Source organism: Lynx canadensis, chromosome C2, assembly GCF_007474595.2.
Source record: "Lynx canadensis isolate LIC74 chromosome C2, mLynCan4.pri.v2, whole genome shotgun sequence".
Lineage (NCBI taxonomy): Eukaryota > Metazoa > Chordata > Mammalia > Carnivora > Felidae > Lynx > Lynx canadensis.
The window spans coordinates 131,499,453-131,519,815 of record NC_044311.2 but is presented as its reverse complement, the minus strand read 5'-3'; the positions used below and the strand labels follow the sequence as shown (position 1 = coordinate 131,519,815).

General features: G+C 32.1%; 1 protein-coding gene across 4 annotated transcripts in view; it reads right to left on the bottom strand.

Annotated features, from left to right (window-relative positions):
* Window positions 1-1,484: 1,484 nt before the first annotated feature.
* The window catches only part of USP25 (ubiquitin specific peptidase 25), a 153,513-nt gene continuing 134,634 nt past the window's right edge, over window positions 1,485-20,363 (bottom strand). For all 4 annotated transcript variants that reach the window (XM_030328636.1, XM_030328634.1, XM_030328633.1 and 1 more), the window contains 6 exons: window positions 18,656-18,834; window positions 16,190-16,268; window positions 13,142-13,221; window positions 7,773-7,896; window positions 3,934-4,129; window positions 1,485-3,593 (listed from right to left, as the gene is read on the bottom strand). In XM_030328636.1, the coding sequence (XP_030184496.1) occupies window positions 3,421-3,593; window positions 3,934-4,129; window positions 7,773-7,896; window positions 13,142-13,221; window positions 16,190-16,268; window positions 18,656-18,834 (831 nt within the window). In that variant the 3' untranslated portion in view covers window positions 1,485-3,420. The remainder of the gene's footprint in view (window positions 3,594-3,933; window positions 4,130-7,772; window positions 7,897-13,141; window positions 13,222-16,189; window positions 16,269-18,655; window positions 18,835-20,363) is intronic.

Sequence of the window (20,363 nt, the reverse complement as noted above, 5' to 3'; positions counted from 1 at the left end):
ATGGTAATGGTTTGAAACAGCCATTGGGAAAAACCGTATATAGAGTGAACAGGATATTTGAAATTCCGATGTATATACATGTATGTATTCAACTGTGTATACAGTTCCCTCAATCAGGACTCAAATACTTTTATTATTAGGGTCACATTATTTATTATTTTATTATTGCCATTTCTAAAAAGCCCACTAGAAAAAGAAGGAACTGGAGGCCAGAAATACAGGAGTGGGGAGGAAAAAGGCCTATATAATAGATGACCTTCTCTCTTTCTGCTCCCCTCAAAAACCCCACACTTATGTGTATATACTGCATAACACTGTCCAAACATGGAAAAATATGTGGCCACAATGGCTGATAGTAGTTAACTTCCAGGCTGGGGGTGGAATGGGGGATGGAAAAGGGAAGTCGAGTAGGTAAGAATAAAACACTAGCAAAACAGAAACCAGATCCATGGTATAAATTTAGGTGAAAATGATGAATAAAACCCCACATAATAAAGGGCAAATCAACATGGAGTATTGCATTCTTTCAACAAAGATTTGTTCAATGAAAACACACTGAACTGAATAGATGAATGCATTGTGAGCAATTCTTAACTTGGTTTCTTATAACTTCAAAATAGTTTTTAGGATATGGTGAAAGTAAAAGAAAACAGTAAGTAGATCTAACAGCAGAGCCATAGATATTTGCATCATAATCTTGAGGTTAAAGGGAAGAGGCTAACAATCATACTTCTGCGTCTGGAAAGGAGGTATATATAAACTGGGCCATCATATTCTGTGGACTGAATCGTGTCACCAACCTCCAAAATCATATGTCGGAGCCGCTATCCTCAATGCAACTGTATTTGGAAATAAGACTTTTAAAGAAGACTGAATGAGGTCGATGAGGTTGTAAGGATGGCACCCTCATCCAGTAGGACTGGTGTCCTTAAAAGAGGAAGAGACACCAAAGATGTGTATGTGCATAGAGCAAAGGCCACGTAAGGACACAGCAAGAAGGCTGTCTGTAAGCCAAAGAGAGAAGCCTCTAGAGAAACTAAACGTGCCTACACATTGATCTTACATTTCTAGACTCCAGAACAGTGAGAAAATAGATTTGTTTTATAAACTACCCACCAAGTTTGTACTGCTTTATTATGGCAGCCCTGAGACTAATTTACATACTCTGGATGAAGTTATCATGGGTATAACAAATGATATTTGATCTTGTTAATGATGTAAAATAAATTAAAAAAAATGATTACACAGGGGATCCCTACTCACTGCCTCCAAGCACCTGTGTGACTACACTTTTTGGGGATGACAAAGACACTGAACTCTGGAGAATTAGGTATAGGAGGAAAAAGTCCACCTTAGTCTCAATTAATATAAAACTAAGAAAATGAAATCTTTAGTTACTTCCTTGAAATTGCAAGTGCAGGAAATACTCACAAGCTTCTAACAAACAAGGGGTTATAAGTAAATGGAAATTAAACAGCATCAACTGAAGGTGCATAAAATGTTACTGATAGTTTTATTTAGTGCCATGGTTCTAGATTAGACTAGACTGAAACTTATTGATATAAAAACAAGTTGTTTCCCCAGGTCTTGAAAAAGGTCATTTTTAAAAGAGCACTTCAGATTCACTACCAAGAATGAATAAACTGGCTTTTAAGTAGAAAGTAAATACAAAAATAATACTTACCTTCAGCACAAGAGCCACATATGATTCCCTGGATGTGCCTTGTGAAGGGAGTAATTTCCATATGGTGTTTGAGCACTTTGTGTCTCAGTGGTCAATTATACACATAAACACAAACAATTTTACCATTATGGCAGAATATTATAAAATACTGAAGACAGTTTACAAATGCTTTGATGATACATATGGAGTTTTTAAACTTTGGACAGGACTTGAAAACTATGTAGCATACCAATTCTGCTCAGTGGAGAATTTAAAATCTAAACCAAAACACATTTTGATAGCTACAACAGGCAAAATCTAACCTTAAAACAGAAATGGTATCAATTCCTTGTCATTAATACCTTAGTAGTGCATTGATATCTTGATAAGGAACATTAATACAGTAACTTAATATTTTCTTCTTCCTCTATCTGGGATCTTTTATCAGAGGCACTTATAAAGAGTTCTAGTTTTGGCGACGCTATAACAAACATACACATAGTATAATGATATATTTTACTATGCTAACAAAGTATCATTTATAAAGAAATTTTTATAAATTCAAAAATAGGTTATTGGTAACATGATTACCTTTAAAGCATCGATTTTCATTCACAATATTACTTCATTAATCTTAAACAGCAGTTCCATCTACAAAATGTTCTACAGCTTTTTCTTTTTGAAAAGGAGGAAAATAAAAGCAGGTAAGATACTCATAACTTCTAGTTCAACAATATCAACTTCATTTCACAGCATTGATTAGTAGAGAACATTTTCAATTAAAGTGGTATACAAGTTACAAAAATAGAATGATTATATAATGCAAAACATTGTCCTCCATTATGAAGAATGTGTGTGTGTGTGTGTGTGTGTGTGTGTGTATACACATATACAGATTTCTTATAAGTTTCACTATTTAAATAGCCCTTATTCAAGTACTTTTTTTCTGGTATCTCTTGAAATAATCACCTTGCTATATTATTTGTAAATACATAAAAAAATAAAAGGTTAATCTAAGGAAAAGTTAAAAGTTTCAGTGTGGTTGACTTAAGTATCAGCCGTTCACTTCAGTGAAAACCTGATGTGAATTCAAAACAGGTTTAGGTGCCATACTAAGTTTTAACAACTTAGTCAAAAATATAGATATATTTAAGTGTCAATACTTAGTAAACTTCCAATGTGCTACAGAGACAAATTAAAAGTTTGTATTAATCTATTCATCTATCCACCTAATCTTAAACAGTCCCCAGACAAAATTCATTTTTATATAATTAAAATGATACACTAATATACAATATACCTGCTTACAAACACATAGGTAGCCATAAATAAAACTTTATTCTTTAATTTCATTTACAAGCTACCAAGTATTATGTATCGTACACAGTGCTGAACACTTAAATGGTTGTAGTCATGGAAGGATCCAGACTGAATGGAAAGCTGTAGATAAAGAAAAGATAAAAGCAAAGTAATACTGTAACAGAAAGGTGGCAAAAGCATGGCTTTGCCATAATGAAACCAATCAGATTTGTAATTGTACATCAGTTCTGGTTAAAACAAAGTCTGAGCGCCATGCGATTCTCAGCTTTATTGTTTGCAGTCTGGCTAAAGTCTCTATGGTCTGTCTGTCTTTTGCAGTTATTAAAATAAAAAAAAGTTAAAAACTATAGCAGCAACAAGCAAACCCTGTGACAGGAAGGCAAGGGTTAAGAACTAAAAAAAGTTTATACAGTGTGTTCAGGGAAAGTGTGTGCAGTTTATCTTCCATCAGCAGGAGTTCGACTGAGGGATAACATGATTCGGGCAAACCGCTCGCAGAGTTCATGTGTGGAATATGACGGTAACTTTGGTGGCTCATGGAAACCTTTAATCTCAGTAGAACAATCAAGCAGTTTTGGCAGAAAGTCCGTCAGCTTCTCTTGGAGGTTTGCTGTAAATACAAACAATTAGATATAGCTAAAGACAGAGAGGGAAAGAAATCATCATCTTCAATATAATTTATTAACTTAGAGTGTGTTCAACTAATGTTTCATTTCAAAATATGTATTACCATTTGGGGGAAAGAGGTAAAATATAAATGGCAAGGCAGTGTGCACTTGGTTTGTAAATAGAAAAAAAAGGGAATGACATGAATGTAAAAATACTATAATGTAATATAATATTTTTACATGAATGTAAAAATAATATAAAAAATGACAAGAATAAATAACATCTAATTCCAACTACAGTTAATCCCAGCTGAAGTGTCCACTAGCATTGTTTAAACTTACATTCCATTTCTTGTCCAAGATAGGAACACCATCGATTTCTCATGTCTTCCACAGCAAGAATATCTTTCTCTTCCATTTCATCCACCAATAACAAGGGCAAAAATGGGACAATAAACTCATTCATAATAATCAAACCATTGTTTACTTCTCGATCCTCTCCAGATTCAAATAGTTCTGCAGCTTGCTCATTTAATTTCTTAATGCATTGAGAAAAAGAAAAAGTTTTGTTTTTAACTAAATAAAAATCCTGTGTTAATACTGAAAACAACAGAAAAAGTATGTTCACAAACAGTATTAGAACAAATGGCAATCAAGAAAAACAATCTCTATCTGTTCTAGCATGAAGTCTCTTAGAAAAAGCTGTGCATACGAGAATAACAGAAACAAGAACAAAAAGAAGTGGGGAAAATGCTGTTGTCATGTTTTTAAAGTTCATGTTCAGCTTATAATTTTCTGATTATCACTACAGGGACCATATTTTAATTCTCCAGAGGTGAAATTTCCCCAATTCTAAAATTTGGTGTGCCATCAAAGTAATTAAAAAAAAAAATTCAGACGCCATATTATCTTTGAAAAACACTTTATCATCTTCTCCATAAATGCCAATTGAATAAATACTGTTATATTTCTTGAATCTAAAATTTAAAGGTAATCAATTAGTTCATTATTCCTTCAAAAAATTCTTACTGAGTACATGAGATATGCCAGAGACTATTCTAGATTCAGGGGAACCCAACTGATTAATACAGAAAATTCTCACAGAGTTTACAATTTGGTACAGAGATTAGCAAACTTCTGTAAAGGAGAAGATGGGAAATATTTTAGGCTCTGACAGTGATACAGTTTCTGTTGTAACTACTAAATTCTGCCATTGTTACACAAAGACAGCCATACATAATATGCAAAGGAGAAGGTATGACTATGTTTCAATAAAACTTTATTTACAAAAACAAGTGACAGGCTAGAGCACAGGCCAGTTGTGCTGACCCTTGATAGCAGAAGACAGAAATTCATGAGGTAAGAAATATAGACTTAAGAAACAGATAAGGTATTATAGGTATAGTAAAAGTTATAGTATTTAAGGGTTTAGGTGAAATCTTAACATTTTTAGAGCATGATAGATATGATTTTGAAATATTCATAGTTAAGCTGAATTACAAAATAAAAATTATATTATTTCTCATGTTTATATTTTATCATTCTTGTGTAATTTATATCTTGATTTTGTAGAGAGGCTTATGTTAGTAGTCTAACTCAGCCACTAAGCAGTGGCTTGAGTAAATAAGCAATCTCTTAGCTTCAGTTTCTTCATATGTAAAATGAAATATCACCTTTTTTAGACAGTGGTTGAGAGGATTAAACAAGAGAAGCCTTTAAGTATCTAGCATAATTTTTACAATATGCATTCAAACTTATAATAGTTACTACCATTCTGAAATTAATGTTATCTGAAAACAACCTAAACATAGTACACCCAAAGCCAAACTTATTCGTCATCTTAGATTCCCCAAAGCCAAACACAAAACTGTAAAGTCAAGCAGTTTTGACAACCCTATTTCCTTCTTCCTACTCATCTAATAGTTACCAGGTCCCTTGATTTCACTTCTTCCACCATCTTTTATGCCCTCTTCTTCATACCCACTACACTTCTGTCTTAGTTGGGGCTCTCTCCTTCTTCCCTCTCTAGGGAAGACTTCCATCTCTACTCCTTTCCAGTCCACCATCTAGTATACTACTTACAGCCAGATTTATTTTCTGACAACAAATGTGACCAAGCCAAACCTACTCAAACTTGCAAAGGCACATGAGAATGCTGCATAAGCTTCAACATAGGCTGACATCAAGTATTGTTAGCTTCATCACTTGCACCTAAACCTGCTCCTCAGAATCTAGCCCCAGTGGATCTATCTTCATTTTCTGTTGTATACTTTCCAGGTCTTTTCATATGGTGTCCCTTTGGCTGGAACATTTTTCTGCCTTCTCTACAAGGCATAAAAATCCTGTTTGTCCATCAAGATCCAGATCAGTGTTCAACTTATCCCTTAAGGTTCTCCTTGACAACTACAAGCATATTATTTTGCATATTTCTCATAAAGACACTTAATCTGGAATATAAAAATCATTTATGGTACAGACTGAGTTCTTGGGGGATGGCAAATAAACAGGTCTTAACTGTCTCTGTATCCCTCAAACATGACACTCAGCAAATACTCAGTATGAAAAACCCTGAAAGGAACACTAAAATAACCCTCATGCAGTGTCATTTAAATCCCTATGAAACACCAAACTAGGTGTGAATGGTTTAGTATCATAATATGGGGTGAAACATTCTACCATTTTTTTCATGTTTTAAAATAACCATCACGTTTTGGCTGTATTTAAATTTAAAATAGCTTTACCAAAATATTGCCATATCCCAAGCCTTCAATTTTTACATTAAAAATTGCTTTAGTTCATTAAATATATAAATATATACAATTCTGCATTTTTTAAATCTAAAATATGCACAATTCAGATCTTCCTTCTTGGGGAATGATTAAAAACCTTTGAAACTGGCCAAATTAAGAACTATCCTCAATGGATGCTAATCACTAACAATTCAAATTCTAAAATATACTCAAATGCAATAAAAGCAGCTGAGAGAAAAATAGTAAGATCATCGTCATCTAATATTCTCATTTGAAAATTCTAAAGACATATTAAGATTACAAGTAGCTTTTGTAGTTCTACTGCAAGAAAACATTTTATCAGCATACCACTTAAAGTTTTTTAAAGTATACTTAAATCATGTAACTTATATAGGTTGAAAAATCATATACCCTTGAATATCTTTGTGTGTATATATACATATATATTTCTCCTTGTACAGGAAAAAAAAATTGCAGCTTAGGTGTTCACAGTATATAACAGAATGATGTTAATAGTTAACTAAGAATTAAATTTAGGGGCGCCTGGGTGGCTCAGTCGGTTAAGCGTCCGACTTTGGCTCAGGTCATGATCTCGTGGTTCGTGAGTTCAAGCCCCGCGTCGGGCTCTGTGCTGACAGCTCGGAGCCTGGAGCCTGTTTCAGATTCTGTGTCTCCCTCTCTCTCTCTGACCCTCCCCCGTTCATGCTCTGTCTCTGTCTCAAAAATAAATAAATGTTAAAAAAAATTAAAAAAAAAAGAATTAAATTTAATCAGAAAAATGTATAAAGATGGAATTTGTGATCTTATACATCAAGGTTAGCTGACTTGAGAAATATTAACAAAGTACTCCAGACCTTTAGAAACTAATTTGGTGCTACAAAACTGCTAAAAAGACTTTTTTAAAGTTTATATAACAACAGTAATATTTCTGCACATAGTGAAAATATTTGAGGAAAAAAAACTATCAATGACTAGGTGGGAAAAAAAGGATACTGTATTACAATGAATCATTTAACACTATGTACACCAAATCTACTACTGTATTTTAAAAAACTCAGAAAAATCTATTATTTTTCTGGAATAATAATTGCTCAAGGCCTGTGCAGTCCCCCCCTTCTCTCACCAAAAAAGGGAATAGTAGAATAATGAAGAAACCAAAATATAAAATTAATTATTTTGATCCTATATTAAGAACATTTCTGGTTACCACCTGCAATATTTAGGACCAATAAAGAGAAAAGATATTAAAGAATTGAGTGCATTCCTGCATCTTAAGCGATTATACCCAGATTACATCATGATGATGTCATCATCATGATACTTTCCTCATCAGAGTTTATAGTCAATCACTTCTATAGGAGTCTGGAAAATCTGTTCAGTGTAAGACAAAACAATAACGTAAACATGACCTCCTAAGTACATTCAACTTACTAGTAAACACTCTCTTCTATAATGTGATATCAATTCTTCATCATGTCCTCTGTATCGGCCTTTGGACAAGAGTTCTTTGTTATTCTGATAAGCGCAGATAAGGAACAGCAAGGAATCTATATAACTTAAAAATTAAAAGAAACATAAGGCATTATTTCATCTTTGTAAAAAAAAAAAAGTCAACTACAATTATAAAATACTTAAGTATACATTTAAATTTTGATTATCCAGAACATTACAATAAATGTATCATCTAAAAGCTGTTTTAGCAACAGCCACATCTGAGACCAGGAGATAGTTATGTCATAAAGTAAAAAAACAAAAACAAAAAAATGGAGCTAGGCTAGAGGCACCTGGGTGACTCAGTCAGTTAAGTGTCTGACTTCGGCTCAGGTCATGATTTCACAGTTCCTGAGTTAGAGCCCTGCATTGGGTTCTGTGCTGACAGCTCAGAGCCTGGAGCCTGCTTCAGATTCTGTGTGTCCATCTCTCTGCCCCTCCCCTACTCATACTCTCTCTTTCTCTCTTAAAAACAAACATTGAAAAAAAAATTTTTAATGGAGCTAGGAATTAAGAAAAGACTGGGAGGAAAAAGCCTGTAATTATTGAATTCAGGTAGTTCCTCTCTCCTGATTCCCTGATGTCTTCCATTTAGACTGATAGGGAAGTCAAGAATCTACTTTTTTTAACAACATAATGTCATTTTTGTTTGAAGAAAGGGTCAGATTACTTTGTTTCTTTATCACAAACATCGTGTGTTTCATTCAGTGACTATTCAGGTATTTTTCCGTGTGCACCCATGGTTCTCATCACAGAGAATAACATAATTGGTAGAGGGGAGAATATCCAAAGGAAATGGGGAAGTAGAAATGGAAAAAAAAAATGCTTCTACAGCTGGACATTCTGGTGGAATACACACACAAAGAAGAGTGTAGGAACATAACAGCTGGCGGGTCGGTCTTTTATAAAAAGTTTAACAAGTAATATTAATAATGTTACATTAACATAAGTCTATATGTTACGAAGTTCAAACTAGGTTTTAGAAAGGGAGGAGGGTAAAAATGTTTGAGGATTCTATTTACCTCTAAAACCGTTATCCTCTCTCAATATGGGGTAAGAAATAAATATAGCTATATATTTGTATAACTGAAATATGAATGACACTAAGATGTCTCCTTTGTGCCAGTTTTTCCAGTTACAACATACCTTCTTATAGATTAATTCAGAAAAATGTAACATTCTAAAAGGCGAAATATTATAAAGAAACACTTTTAAAACTCTAGGTTACATTAAGTTTTTATTATTTAATTTCATGTGCTTAAATATAAATCAATTCTGTACTTTGAATATAAATGTAGAATTGGAAACTAATGTACACATTAATGGCCTCTCATATGACACACCTGAAACTATTTCATAAAAAATAAGTTATTTCATACACTTTTTTGAAAAGGCTTCTCCCAGGAACTTGTTTTTGAAAAAACTTAAGAATATGGGATTTTATTTTGAAAAAATATAAACATAACCTCAGGTAAAGGTTTTTTGTTTTATTTATGAAAGAAGAAAAGAAGGGAGTGATAATAACATTAAATACTGTTTTACACCACTAAATTAGTCTGCTGGCACATCTGCCTTCTCTTTTATAGCTATTAAGTTTCCTATTAAAAAGTCTCAGTGAATGACATTCATATCTGGCCTTCAAGACCTGAGTCACCTCTCTAAGAATAGCTCTGAAACTGTGGCCCTGTTCCAATTTTCTACTGAAGCACACAATTTCCATATTTTATCAACCTTTAAAGTGCTTACAAACATATCTTCAAATAAATCACAGTAAGACTCAGCAGTCCAGGTACCACATTCTTATTTTAAAGTAAAATAAGACCATGTACCCTGTAGACTCTTTTGATCCTCACTTGTACTATTATAAAATTGTGGTTCCTAAAAACATGATTTCACTTCACTATTCACAGACTTGACAATGGCCTATCAACCAGTATTCATTCAAGGTTTTCAAGTTTTGTGTTTTTATTTAAAAAAAAAAAAAAAGTTGGACAGAACCTTTTGACAATATTTTCTAACCGACTAGCTGTGGTAACTACTATATTTAAAGTGTAAAATTAACATTTCTTCTTGTAATATTCCATAAATATTATTTGTCACCATTAACTAATTTTCTAGTTGACCTTTCCAATTTAATAAACATTTGCTACACCAGAATATTCACTTTCTGAATAAGCATGTATTTGAGAATAAGCATATATTTGAGAATAAGCAAATTATGAAATTTGAACATACTTTGAACATACCAAGAGAAGCTAATATAAGAAGTTAATGCAGAGAGCAAAAAAGCGACAGCTTCTTCTTTTTAATTCTTACCAAAGAATACTCACCTGATTTCATTAAATTTTATAAGAATACAGATCTCTATTTCAATTTTTTTCTCCCTAGTTAATCGTGTGGCCTTGAAAAAGTTACTGCATCTGTGGATGCAATTACTGTGGAGCCTAGTTTATCTATAAAATGGAAATGCCTTCTTGATCTTACTCTGTCCACTTATAAGATCACATTACTATTTATCTTAGAAATACTAATCTCAGCTCTCTTAAAGTGAACTTGAATATTCCTATTAAAGAAACATAACTGTGGCTGAAATAAAATAACTCATAAAATGGAGCTACTTATCAAAATAGTTCTCTATTTCAGTGACCAAAGTAAATTACCTTATAAATTACAGAATGACTTGTGTCCAAGTATTAACAGTGCTTTTTAATTCTGTGCAACTTTTAAACTTTGCTAAGTGTAAAAGTGATGGCAGTGCTCACTGTCCACCAAACAGGGCAGCAAGGCCACCGGCATTTTCCACAGAGACGGCAGTGTCGTGTCTGTGCTGGCTGACAGGGTAGCCACTAGCCACAGGTGGCTGGCTACTGAACATTCAAAATGTGGCTAGTATGACTTAGACACTGAATTTTTAGTTGGAAAATTAGTTAAATTTAAACTGTCTCATGTGTCTGGTAGCAACCAGGCTGGATAGACAGCACAGCTCTAGAAGTAATAGTCTGTGCTGTCATTTAAAAACAAAATTGCATCAATATCGCAGTGAGAGTTTCCTGTACGTTATATAAAACCAGGAAAGAAAAGAAAGAAAGAAAAGAAGGAATTCAATAACCCTTTTAATTGAATACATTATTACAGAGTATTGAAAATACAGCATTTCTTTTAAATTAAGAGCTTTGTCATTTGGATAAATGATTCTAGTGTGGTCTCAAAACAGAGACTTTTGTTGTCTTTATGTTTTTCAGTAACAGTATACTTAGATTTTCAAGTAGGAAGTTCATAGGTGATACAAAGAAGACTTTTGTCCCAGAGTTCAATTATTTGTTTTCAAATATCTTAAATTTCAGAGGAACTTTTGCTACTGTAAAAAGGTTCAAAATAAATGACTAGCTAGTTTTTAACATTTTTTGAAATACAGTAATTGCATTTGAGCATTAAATTTGTTAATTGGTTATTTTCATATAGTGTTTCCTGAGTATTAATTTTTCACTTCCTTGAGCCTATCAAACCATATTATTACCAGACTGAGGCTTGAAAAAAATGTTTCACGTTATTGATTACATCAAGTCTATTAATCGTTTAAATTTTAAGTTCATGAGAGTATTCTGTCTTTGACAATTTCTTCTTTGTATTTGTTGCCCTTTATTTCCTTTGTAACTAATTTCCATTTTTTAACTAAATGCTGCCTTTTCAAGGTTAATTTGGGTGTAATTAGTGATTAGAATTTAACTTTTTAATAATTTTTTACCTATTGACTTTAGACTTCGCTATGAGATTGGAAGTAAAAAAAATCTACAAATAATGCCTACTGGTTCTCAGTATACTTGTTCTACTCAAAAGTCTACAGTTGTAAATTAATTTTAGATACACAATTATTAAATGAAATAAAGTTATGTGGATTCCATTCCCTCTACCCTCTTTTCTCAAAAACAAAGCAAGAAAACTCATTTGTCTCATTTATCTAATGTATTGTAGGCCCGACACAAACATGCTTAAGAAATCTGGGGGACAACTTGTGGTTTATTTTATGCTAAACATAACCTCTACTGATTTAAAAATATAACTTATGTTTATATATTGGAGTTGAAATAGAAATTTTAATACAGATTAGATTAAGACATTTTACAAATGCTTTCTAGACAAGCTAACTCTACAATTAGTTTCATAGGTGAATGGTGCTTGATTTCAACTCCTTTTACCTTTCTAGTTTTTAAGTTTATATCAGCTCAGTTTAAATAACTTTGCCGGACCCTACAAATTAATAATCCCTGTAAGTATACATTAGAAGGAAACTAATCTTACTACTAAGCAGTGTGTTATATTACACAGTGAATATCTGTGTTTTGTAATTTAAAAATGATGTAAGGTAATAGTTTCAGGAATGGTTTAAAAATGTGTGGCGACTTGCTTACTTTCAGTGATTCACCAATAAGTTAGAAATATCTATTTTTTAAATATGTTTTTTAAAATGCCTTTTGAACATTTTTAAGCAATGTATTTAAACAATCACATAAAATAAATTACCACGTTTAAATATATATATATATATACATATATATATATATATAGTTGTTCTAAAAAAAATCACTAGTCAAGTACATTAATATTAAAGGATATGAGTTAAGAAATATGTGAATAAGTAAATGCAAATCAGTGTATAAGTAAATACATCAATATTTATCCTTTGTTCTTAATAACAATTAAAATTAAAAAAAATAATATTATAGTTTAAGAAGTAGAAACTCCTTTAAAACCATCTGTACCTTAAATGAAAAATGATCTAAAATGTGTTTGTAGTCATAATACTTAGAAGACAGCTGATCAATTTTCTATAGCTATAGTTTTTATAGTAATGAAACTTTGGACAAAGAGACATATTGGAAACACTGTCTCTGCTTTGAAGTCAAGATTAGACTCAGAAAGAATATGAAAAAGGCTGGAGACTAAAGGCAGATATTATGGTATACAAAGAATTCTGTGTGTTGGGCTTCCAGCTTATTTGGTCGCCAGCAAACTTCTAGGCTTTAATCTAATCCTATTCCATCCTAAACTTCAATTGTAGAATGTGAGAGCTAATAAAAACAAAGACACTAATGCCAACCTTATAGATTTAATTGAAAATGGAAAGTATGTGGGGTATATGGAAACTTCCAGTACCAACTATACAATTTCTCTATAAAGATAAAACTTCTAAAATTAAAAGTTTATTAAAAATACATACAGTGAATAAAACCTTTTCTAAAGATGAGGTCATATCTGAATAGAATTAAATGCAAAAATTAAGCTTTTCATATTTGACCATTCTGCCTTACCTTTCTCTTTGAAAATTTTCTAGCCCAATTATGAGATACATGGTTGTTTCCCTGAACTTCCTATAATCCTGATGCCACTCCTGTAGGTGAAAGAAAATATTAAAAATATACAAAGTAAGATATTAAAACTACAATGAAAACTGTTCATAAAGCAATGTGTTATTCTGACAACTATTCAAAGTAATAGAAGCAAAGAAATCAAAATTAAGATAAATAAGACCTAAATCAAAACTTTAGTTTCTGATACACAAGACCACTTTATTAATATAATAAATGTAAAAATTACTAGACATTAATGAAGAATGAAATAACAATGATTCACTAAAAGATAACAGAAATGCAAAGGCAAGATAATCAACCAGGTTTTCTCTCTTCCAAAAACTGTTCTGTCTAAAGGCATATTATTATTAAGATATTATTACAGATGTACATCACAATTGGATGTAGGAGGTAAATGAAGTTACTACTCTAACAGAATCAACACTGAAGACTATTATTTGATGAAGAATATTAAGAAACTAAAAGAAAAACAGTATAATGCATTTATTTAACCTTTTATTTTTGCCAAATTTAGGTTACATTTTATTTTAAATGTGGTAGCTGAGTAGTTTATTCATCTGAGGTATGGTGAAAAATATACAAGCATGTCATATTTCAGCTGTCCCTTCCTCCAAAAAAACCAATTACTGGGCATATAATAGGACTAAACAATTCAGAACTGACACCCTCTAACTCAAGACAACAAATCAGGATTTTTCTTTAACTTATTTAAAAAATTTTTTTCAAGGAAAACCATAACCAACTTCAATATAGGATTTAAACTAAGATACTGATAATAAAAGTATTAAAGCTCTTATATACATATTACATAAGCAAATGAAAGTAAGAAACATATAGACCAGTTGACCAACTATACTCTCCTTGAATATAAATTAATTTTTAATTTTAATTTTTTGAGGCATAATCTTACAGTATTAGTCGGCCTTAATAACACATAAAGATAAAATTTGTCCTACAAGTGTGAAGTTAGCTTTTCTGGGAAAGTATTTAAATTGCCACTCTACTGTCATTAGAACTGTCTGAGGAGTTGTGAGTAAATTTCTTCTGTAAAGACCTAGACGGTAAGTGTTTTAGGCTTTGCAGGCCATGTAGTCTCTGTTGTCACTATTCAACTCTGTGATTGTAGTGTAAAAACACTCGTGTATAATACATAAACAAATAGTTGTAGTTGTGTTCCAATAAAACTGTATTTATAAAAGCTGGTGGTAGGCTGGATTTGGTCTGTGGGCCAAGGCTGGCTGACTCATGACTCAGAGCAGGATAAAGATATATGGGATACACAGAATCTAAAACCATGTCCTATAAATACCTGTAAGATTTAATGGCTCTGCAGTTAGAAATATGAGAAGTTTTCAGAACAAAAATATGTTAAAGTGAATCTAATGTTGCAACCCTGGGGATGGAGTGCAGAGGCAAATCATAATTAAAAATCAACTTTCATGTAACTTGAATCTTGGGGACAGGGTAGAGTGAGTAACCAACCCACTTGTTTGTCATCTCTGGCATATATTATGTGCATGTTCTTAGATTTTCTCTTCTGCTATCTTGTTGTAAGTTACCTACCCTTATGCTATTACTATTATAAAGCATAACGGTTAAGAATGCTACCTCTTGATTTCTAGTAGAATGAGCCATCCTACATTCTTCAAGAATGTCTGGGCTAGACTGAGAAGTCCACATTTCATAAAAATTTTGAATCAGCTTATCAAGCTCCATCAAACAATCTGCTAAAAGTTTGACAGGGACTGCACTGAATCAATAAACTACTCTGGGGAAAAAATGACATCTTTACAATACTAAGTTTTCCATAGTATGCATATCCATTTATTTAGGTCTTCTTTAATGCCTCCTAAAGTCATGCACATCTCTTGTTAAATTTACTTCTAGTTACTCTATAGTTCTGGATGCTATTGTAAATGGTGTCATTTTCTTAAAATTTCATTTTCCGATTATCTTTTGCTGGGATAAAAGAATGAAACTGGTATGTGACATAAGTTCTGCCTGTTGGAAAACTGTTTTATTAGTTCTAATAAATTTATCTGTAGATTTTTTATTTTCTAGGTGTAAAATCTGCAAATAATGATAACTTTGTTTCTTCTTTTCAAATCTTTTACTTTTTGCTTATGTTTGTTGCCTTGCTGCCCACGTGAATTTCCAGTACAATTCTGAATAGCAGTAGTGGTTGCAGACATCCCTGTCTTTTTCCTGATCACAAAAGGAAAGCTTTCAATGTCCATAGTTCCATATGATTTTTGCTATGCAGTTTTGTTGTTTTTTTTGAGACACTCTTTAGTAGATTATCATAGTTGTATTTCAGGTTAGCTCAGGATTTTTTTCAAAAATGATTATTTTTCTATATCCTTCCTCCTATATGTTAATGTGGTGAATTACAATAATTGTTTAAGAGAACATGAAGTCATTAAGTTTGTAAATGTGACCAAAATTAATCAAAGGCACTCGTGAAATCAACTTAAAATTTACTAGATAGGGGTGCCTGGGTGGCTCTGTCAGTTAAGTGTCCTACTCTTGATTTCAGCTCAGGTCATGATACCATGGCTCGTGAGATCGAGCCCTTATGAGCCTGATTGGTATTTTCTCTTTCTCTCTCTCTCTCTTTCTGCTCCTCCCCTGCTCATACTCATATACACACACTTTCTCTCTCTCAAAAGTAAATTAATTTAAAAACTTACTAGATTTGTAAATTTAAAAAGGCAATGTATAAAGTTAAGTTTAAAAGTCTAAAGAAATACTGGGTGTTTGAATTGGTAAACTAAAAAAAAACAGTATTAATTTTAAAGTCAAAGTTAACACAAAGAATTTTGTGTACAAAAATTACCACAAGCACGATATGAGCACTCATGCATGTTCTCTCACATGTACAACACTGTCCAATAATGAAATGTGCTCAGTGGTGAGGAAATGAAAGAAAGGTCAGTGAACTACCAAAATTCCTCAATCTACAGTTCAACCTCTCAAAAGGCACATTACCTCATATTCCTCCAAGTTTACTTCTTCAGGTTTTATCATTTCAAGTTTGGCTTGAGCAACTTTCATTATGTTGTGACACCTTCAAATAAAAGAAATATATTCGTAAATCAAAAGTGAAATTCACAAAAAGTGAAAAGCATATGACACAAAACTAAACTACCCAACATACGTGACAATAAAATCCACTGTCAGTAAGCAATACTTTTTGAGGAAGCAACTCTCAAATAACTTTAATTGAAAGTGTTTTTTGGATCAATGTTGGACTGGATAGTTACAAAGGATATAAAGTAAACGGCATCAATAATGCTACCTCAAATTTACATGTTATATTTACAAATGGCTTTTAAATTACATTTTATTAATACATATTGTATAAGTAAAAACAAATGAAATGTGTTTTTTTATAACATATATATATATTAAGCAAGCTCAGGAGATATTAAATCTCATCTTCCCATTTCAAATGGCATGATTCATAAACAGCAAAAAGGAATCTAAACTGTGCCTATCATTTCAGGTAATAGAGCCATTGTTCACATGTTATGATCAGAATCATTGTTAAAGAAATCTCTGCAGAGTATGTTTAGCTATCGCATGCATCTTAACTTTTCAAGTATAAGACAAATTAGGTTATCAAAATGAACTGATGAATTTGCAGTCCTCAGGACAAATAACTACAAAAGAGTGAAAGTGCATGTGATTACCCCATTAATATTTGCCCCCAATTCAATAGTGTATATTCACTGGAACACGGTGTCCCAACAGCCCAAATAATAAGGGTCATAATCTGGCACATTTCTGAGCTCTTTGTGGTTACATGTAAAATAAATGATGCTCCTACGACTACAAATAAAATATAACAGTCAACATTCAATGAGCACTTTATTATCTATCAAATATTATTCAAAACCATTTACTTGTATTACTTCACTTAATCCTAAATTTCACAGCAGATACATGGTGAAGCAGGAATTTAATCCTAGATGCTTTGTTTTCCTCATTTTCTTCTCTGCCACATAGATTTTTAATTCAATATTTTTGAGATATTCAAGAAAGGATAATAATTTATTTCAGAATTAAAATGGACTACAAACCCCAAGATAACATAAACGATTCTGTATTCTAAAATAAGTTCCTGGGGTGCCTACATGGCTCAGTTAAGCATCCAACTCTTGATTTTAGCTCAGGTTATGATCACCACAGTTTGTGAATTCAAGCCCTGCGTTGGGCTCTACGCAGACAGTGCAGAGCCTGCTTGGGATCCTCTCACTCTCCCTCACTCTCTTTCCCTTCCATACTCTCTCACAATAAATAAACAAACTTAAAAAAATAAAAATAAAATAACTTCTAATACTTTGATGTTTACCTGAGGCCTAAATTTTTTAATGGTATTCATTTTAACTAGATTGTATTTTAATTTTCCAACTTCAGCCAAAAATTATAGTTTATAGGAATTTTCACAAGAAAACATTTTTGGGTAAACCAAACTATAGTTGATCCTTGAACAACATGGGTTTGAACTTCATGGGTTCACTTACACACAGATTTTTTACAATAACGTAAATGTGTTTTCTCTTTCTTAAGATTTTAATAACATTTTCTTTTCTCTAGCTTACCTTATTGTAAGAATACAGTATCTGATACATAGAACATATAAAATATGTGTTCATCGACTGTTTACGTTATCAGTAAGGCCTCCAGTCAAGAGGAAGTTATTAGCAGTTTAAATTTAGCAGAGTCAAAAGTTACACAACTTTATGTGCAGGTTTTCAACTGCACAGAGGGTCAATGCCCCTAATCTCCACATTGTTCAAGGGTGAACTGTAATTTAACCATTTTAAGGCTTCTCTTGATGTCAGAGGACATTTAACTATTTTATTTTATTAGTATATACGGTTAAATACTTTTCTCTAGTGATTGTCAAATGAGGGTAATTTTGCTCTTCAAGGGGTTATCTCTCAACATCTGGAGACACTTTGGGTTGTCACCTCTTGAGGGAGGCGTTACTGACATTTAGCAGGTACAGGTCAGGAACACTGCTAAATATCCTACAAATTATAGGACAGCTTCCCACAATAAATAACTATCTCACTCAAAATATACATAGTGCGGAGACTAGAAATTCTTTATTTCCCTAAAATATTAAGTCCCCAAAGGGTAGTGCTTACATTATATTCTTCTGTACATCTTTATGTTGCTTAGCTCAGTATCTTGGTCAACAAGTAAAATGTACTAAAACAATATAAATTATTTTCAGCTCAAACTTCTAAAGGTTATGACTATAAACTCCAGAGAAATTCCAAAACAACTGTTCAAAATTAAGGGAAGTCTAAGTTTTGTGCTGTATTTATGAAATAGGTCTTTCTTTGAATATGTATAAACATTTAGAAACTGCACTAAAAGCAATTTTAAAAAGACAATTTAACAATATGTTAGATATTTCACATTTTAATTTTCTTAAATTACCTTTCATCAAAACTCAAATTTCTATCTCCAAATTGTTCTAGCAATGTTTTCTCAATGATTTTCTTTGGTGCCTGGTTCTGGATAAAATAGACCACTACATGATGTAAACGATAATCTGTTTCTGGTGGGGTGTCTTCTTGGGCCAATTTAACCAATCTTGAATACTCCAACTTAATTGCCTAGAAAATGTAACAAAATGCCAATTTTGATTAATTATGATAATTAAAATCGTTCAATATTACAGCTCTACATGTTCTTGTGTTCAAATACACTTTCTTCCTTTAAAGTATTACCAACAAGGTGGCACATGGTACATCTACAAATATTGTCCCATATTCCACAGTTTAAAAGAATTTTCTAAAACTGACCAGATACGCCCTCATCTTTTCACTGTATAAATAGTTCTTTGTTTTAATGCAGAGAACTATTAAGCTGAACAATACACCTAAGCTTACTATGTGAACACTGGCGTAAAACTGTTTGGAGTCTGGTCTATTCAAAGGCATCATAAGACTGAGATACTAGGGATCTCTTATCCTGTGCTTTCTAGTATCAGTTTCACGTGTATCTTGAATATCCCAAATTCTAGGATTGAAATACAGTTTCCTGAAATACCCATAACTGAAAGAAAATGGCTGGCTCTTATATGCATAATAATACCACTGCAATTAACTTTTAGCTAAAGAGCCCCCAAATAATGAAAAAGCAAGCCCTGAGATTGTAGTTACCACAGAATGAATTCCTTGTTGCTTCAAAAATATCTGAATTTTATTAGTGTAATAATTAATGAATATTATCACTATTATTACCTTAATGCTTGAGCGTCCTTTTTCTTTATAAATAGGAACATCTCAGAATTTACAACTAATTATAATGGGAAATAATAAACACTGATACATGTTTCTACACATGAGCAATCATTTGGAAAATATTTGCTCATACAGAAACAAGGGTAGGGTTATACATCAAATATTGTTATATATAAGAAACGCATATGATTAAAAATCACACTTTTAAAAATTTCACTAATATTGGACTTTTATCTAAATCCTAGCTCTATTAACTGTAAAACATTTTGGGGCCACATGTAAAATATATTATAAAAAATCCATTCTATTAGAAAAGTTTTTTTTTTTAATGCATATCTTTCTTAAGCAATTCTTGGCTATCCAGATACTACACTATATTTTACAGAAAGGGAGAAAATATAACGGACAAACATTAAATGAAATATTCTAGTCATGCATTCTTATATTTCACTAAAGGGAAGGCAATAATAAGTCTTTTCTATATGTTTAGCATTATAAAAAGAATTATTATTTTATGGCTAAAATACATTGTGCTTTTTTTGGTTATATAAGCTATGTTAAAGTCTTGCTGTTGTGGTTAAAAATAGCCATGAAAATATATTTTGACATGTAAGATTATTAAGGCTTACTTCACTGTATACCTAACTAGCACACAGAAGCTTCGCTTAGAACTCTAAAATCTTCCCATTTTCCCAATATGAAAAAAGGGGCACATGTTCATTTACTAACCAAACTGTACTGATTTTGAGAACAAATGTAAAACAAAACCATTAATAACTGTTCTTTCTTATCATGGTGCTCAGACAATGACTGTCACGGACTATTAAAAGTTCTTTTGAATATTCAAACATTTCCGGTCAAAATTAGTATGACCAAAATAAAAGAAATCTGTATATTGA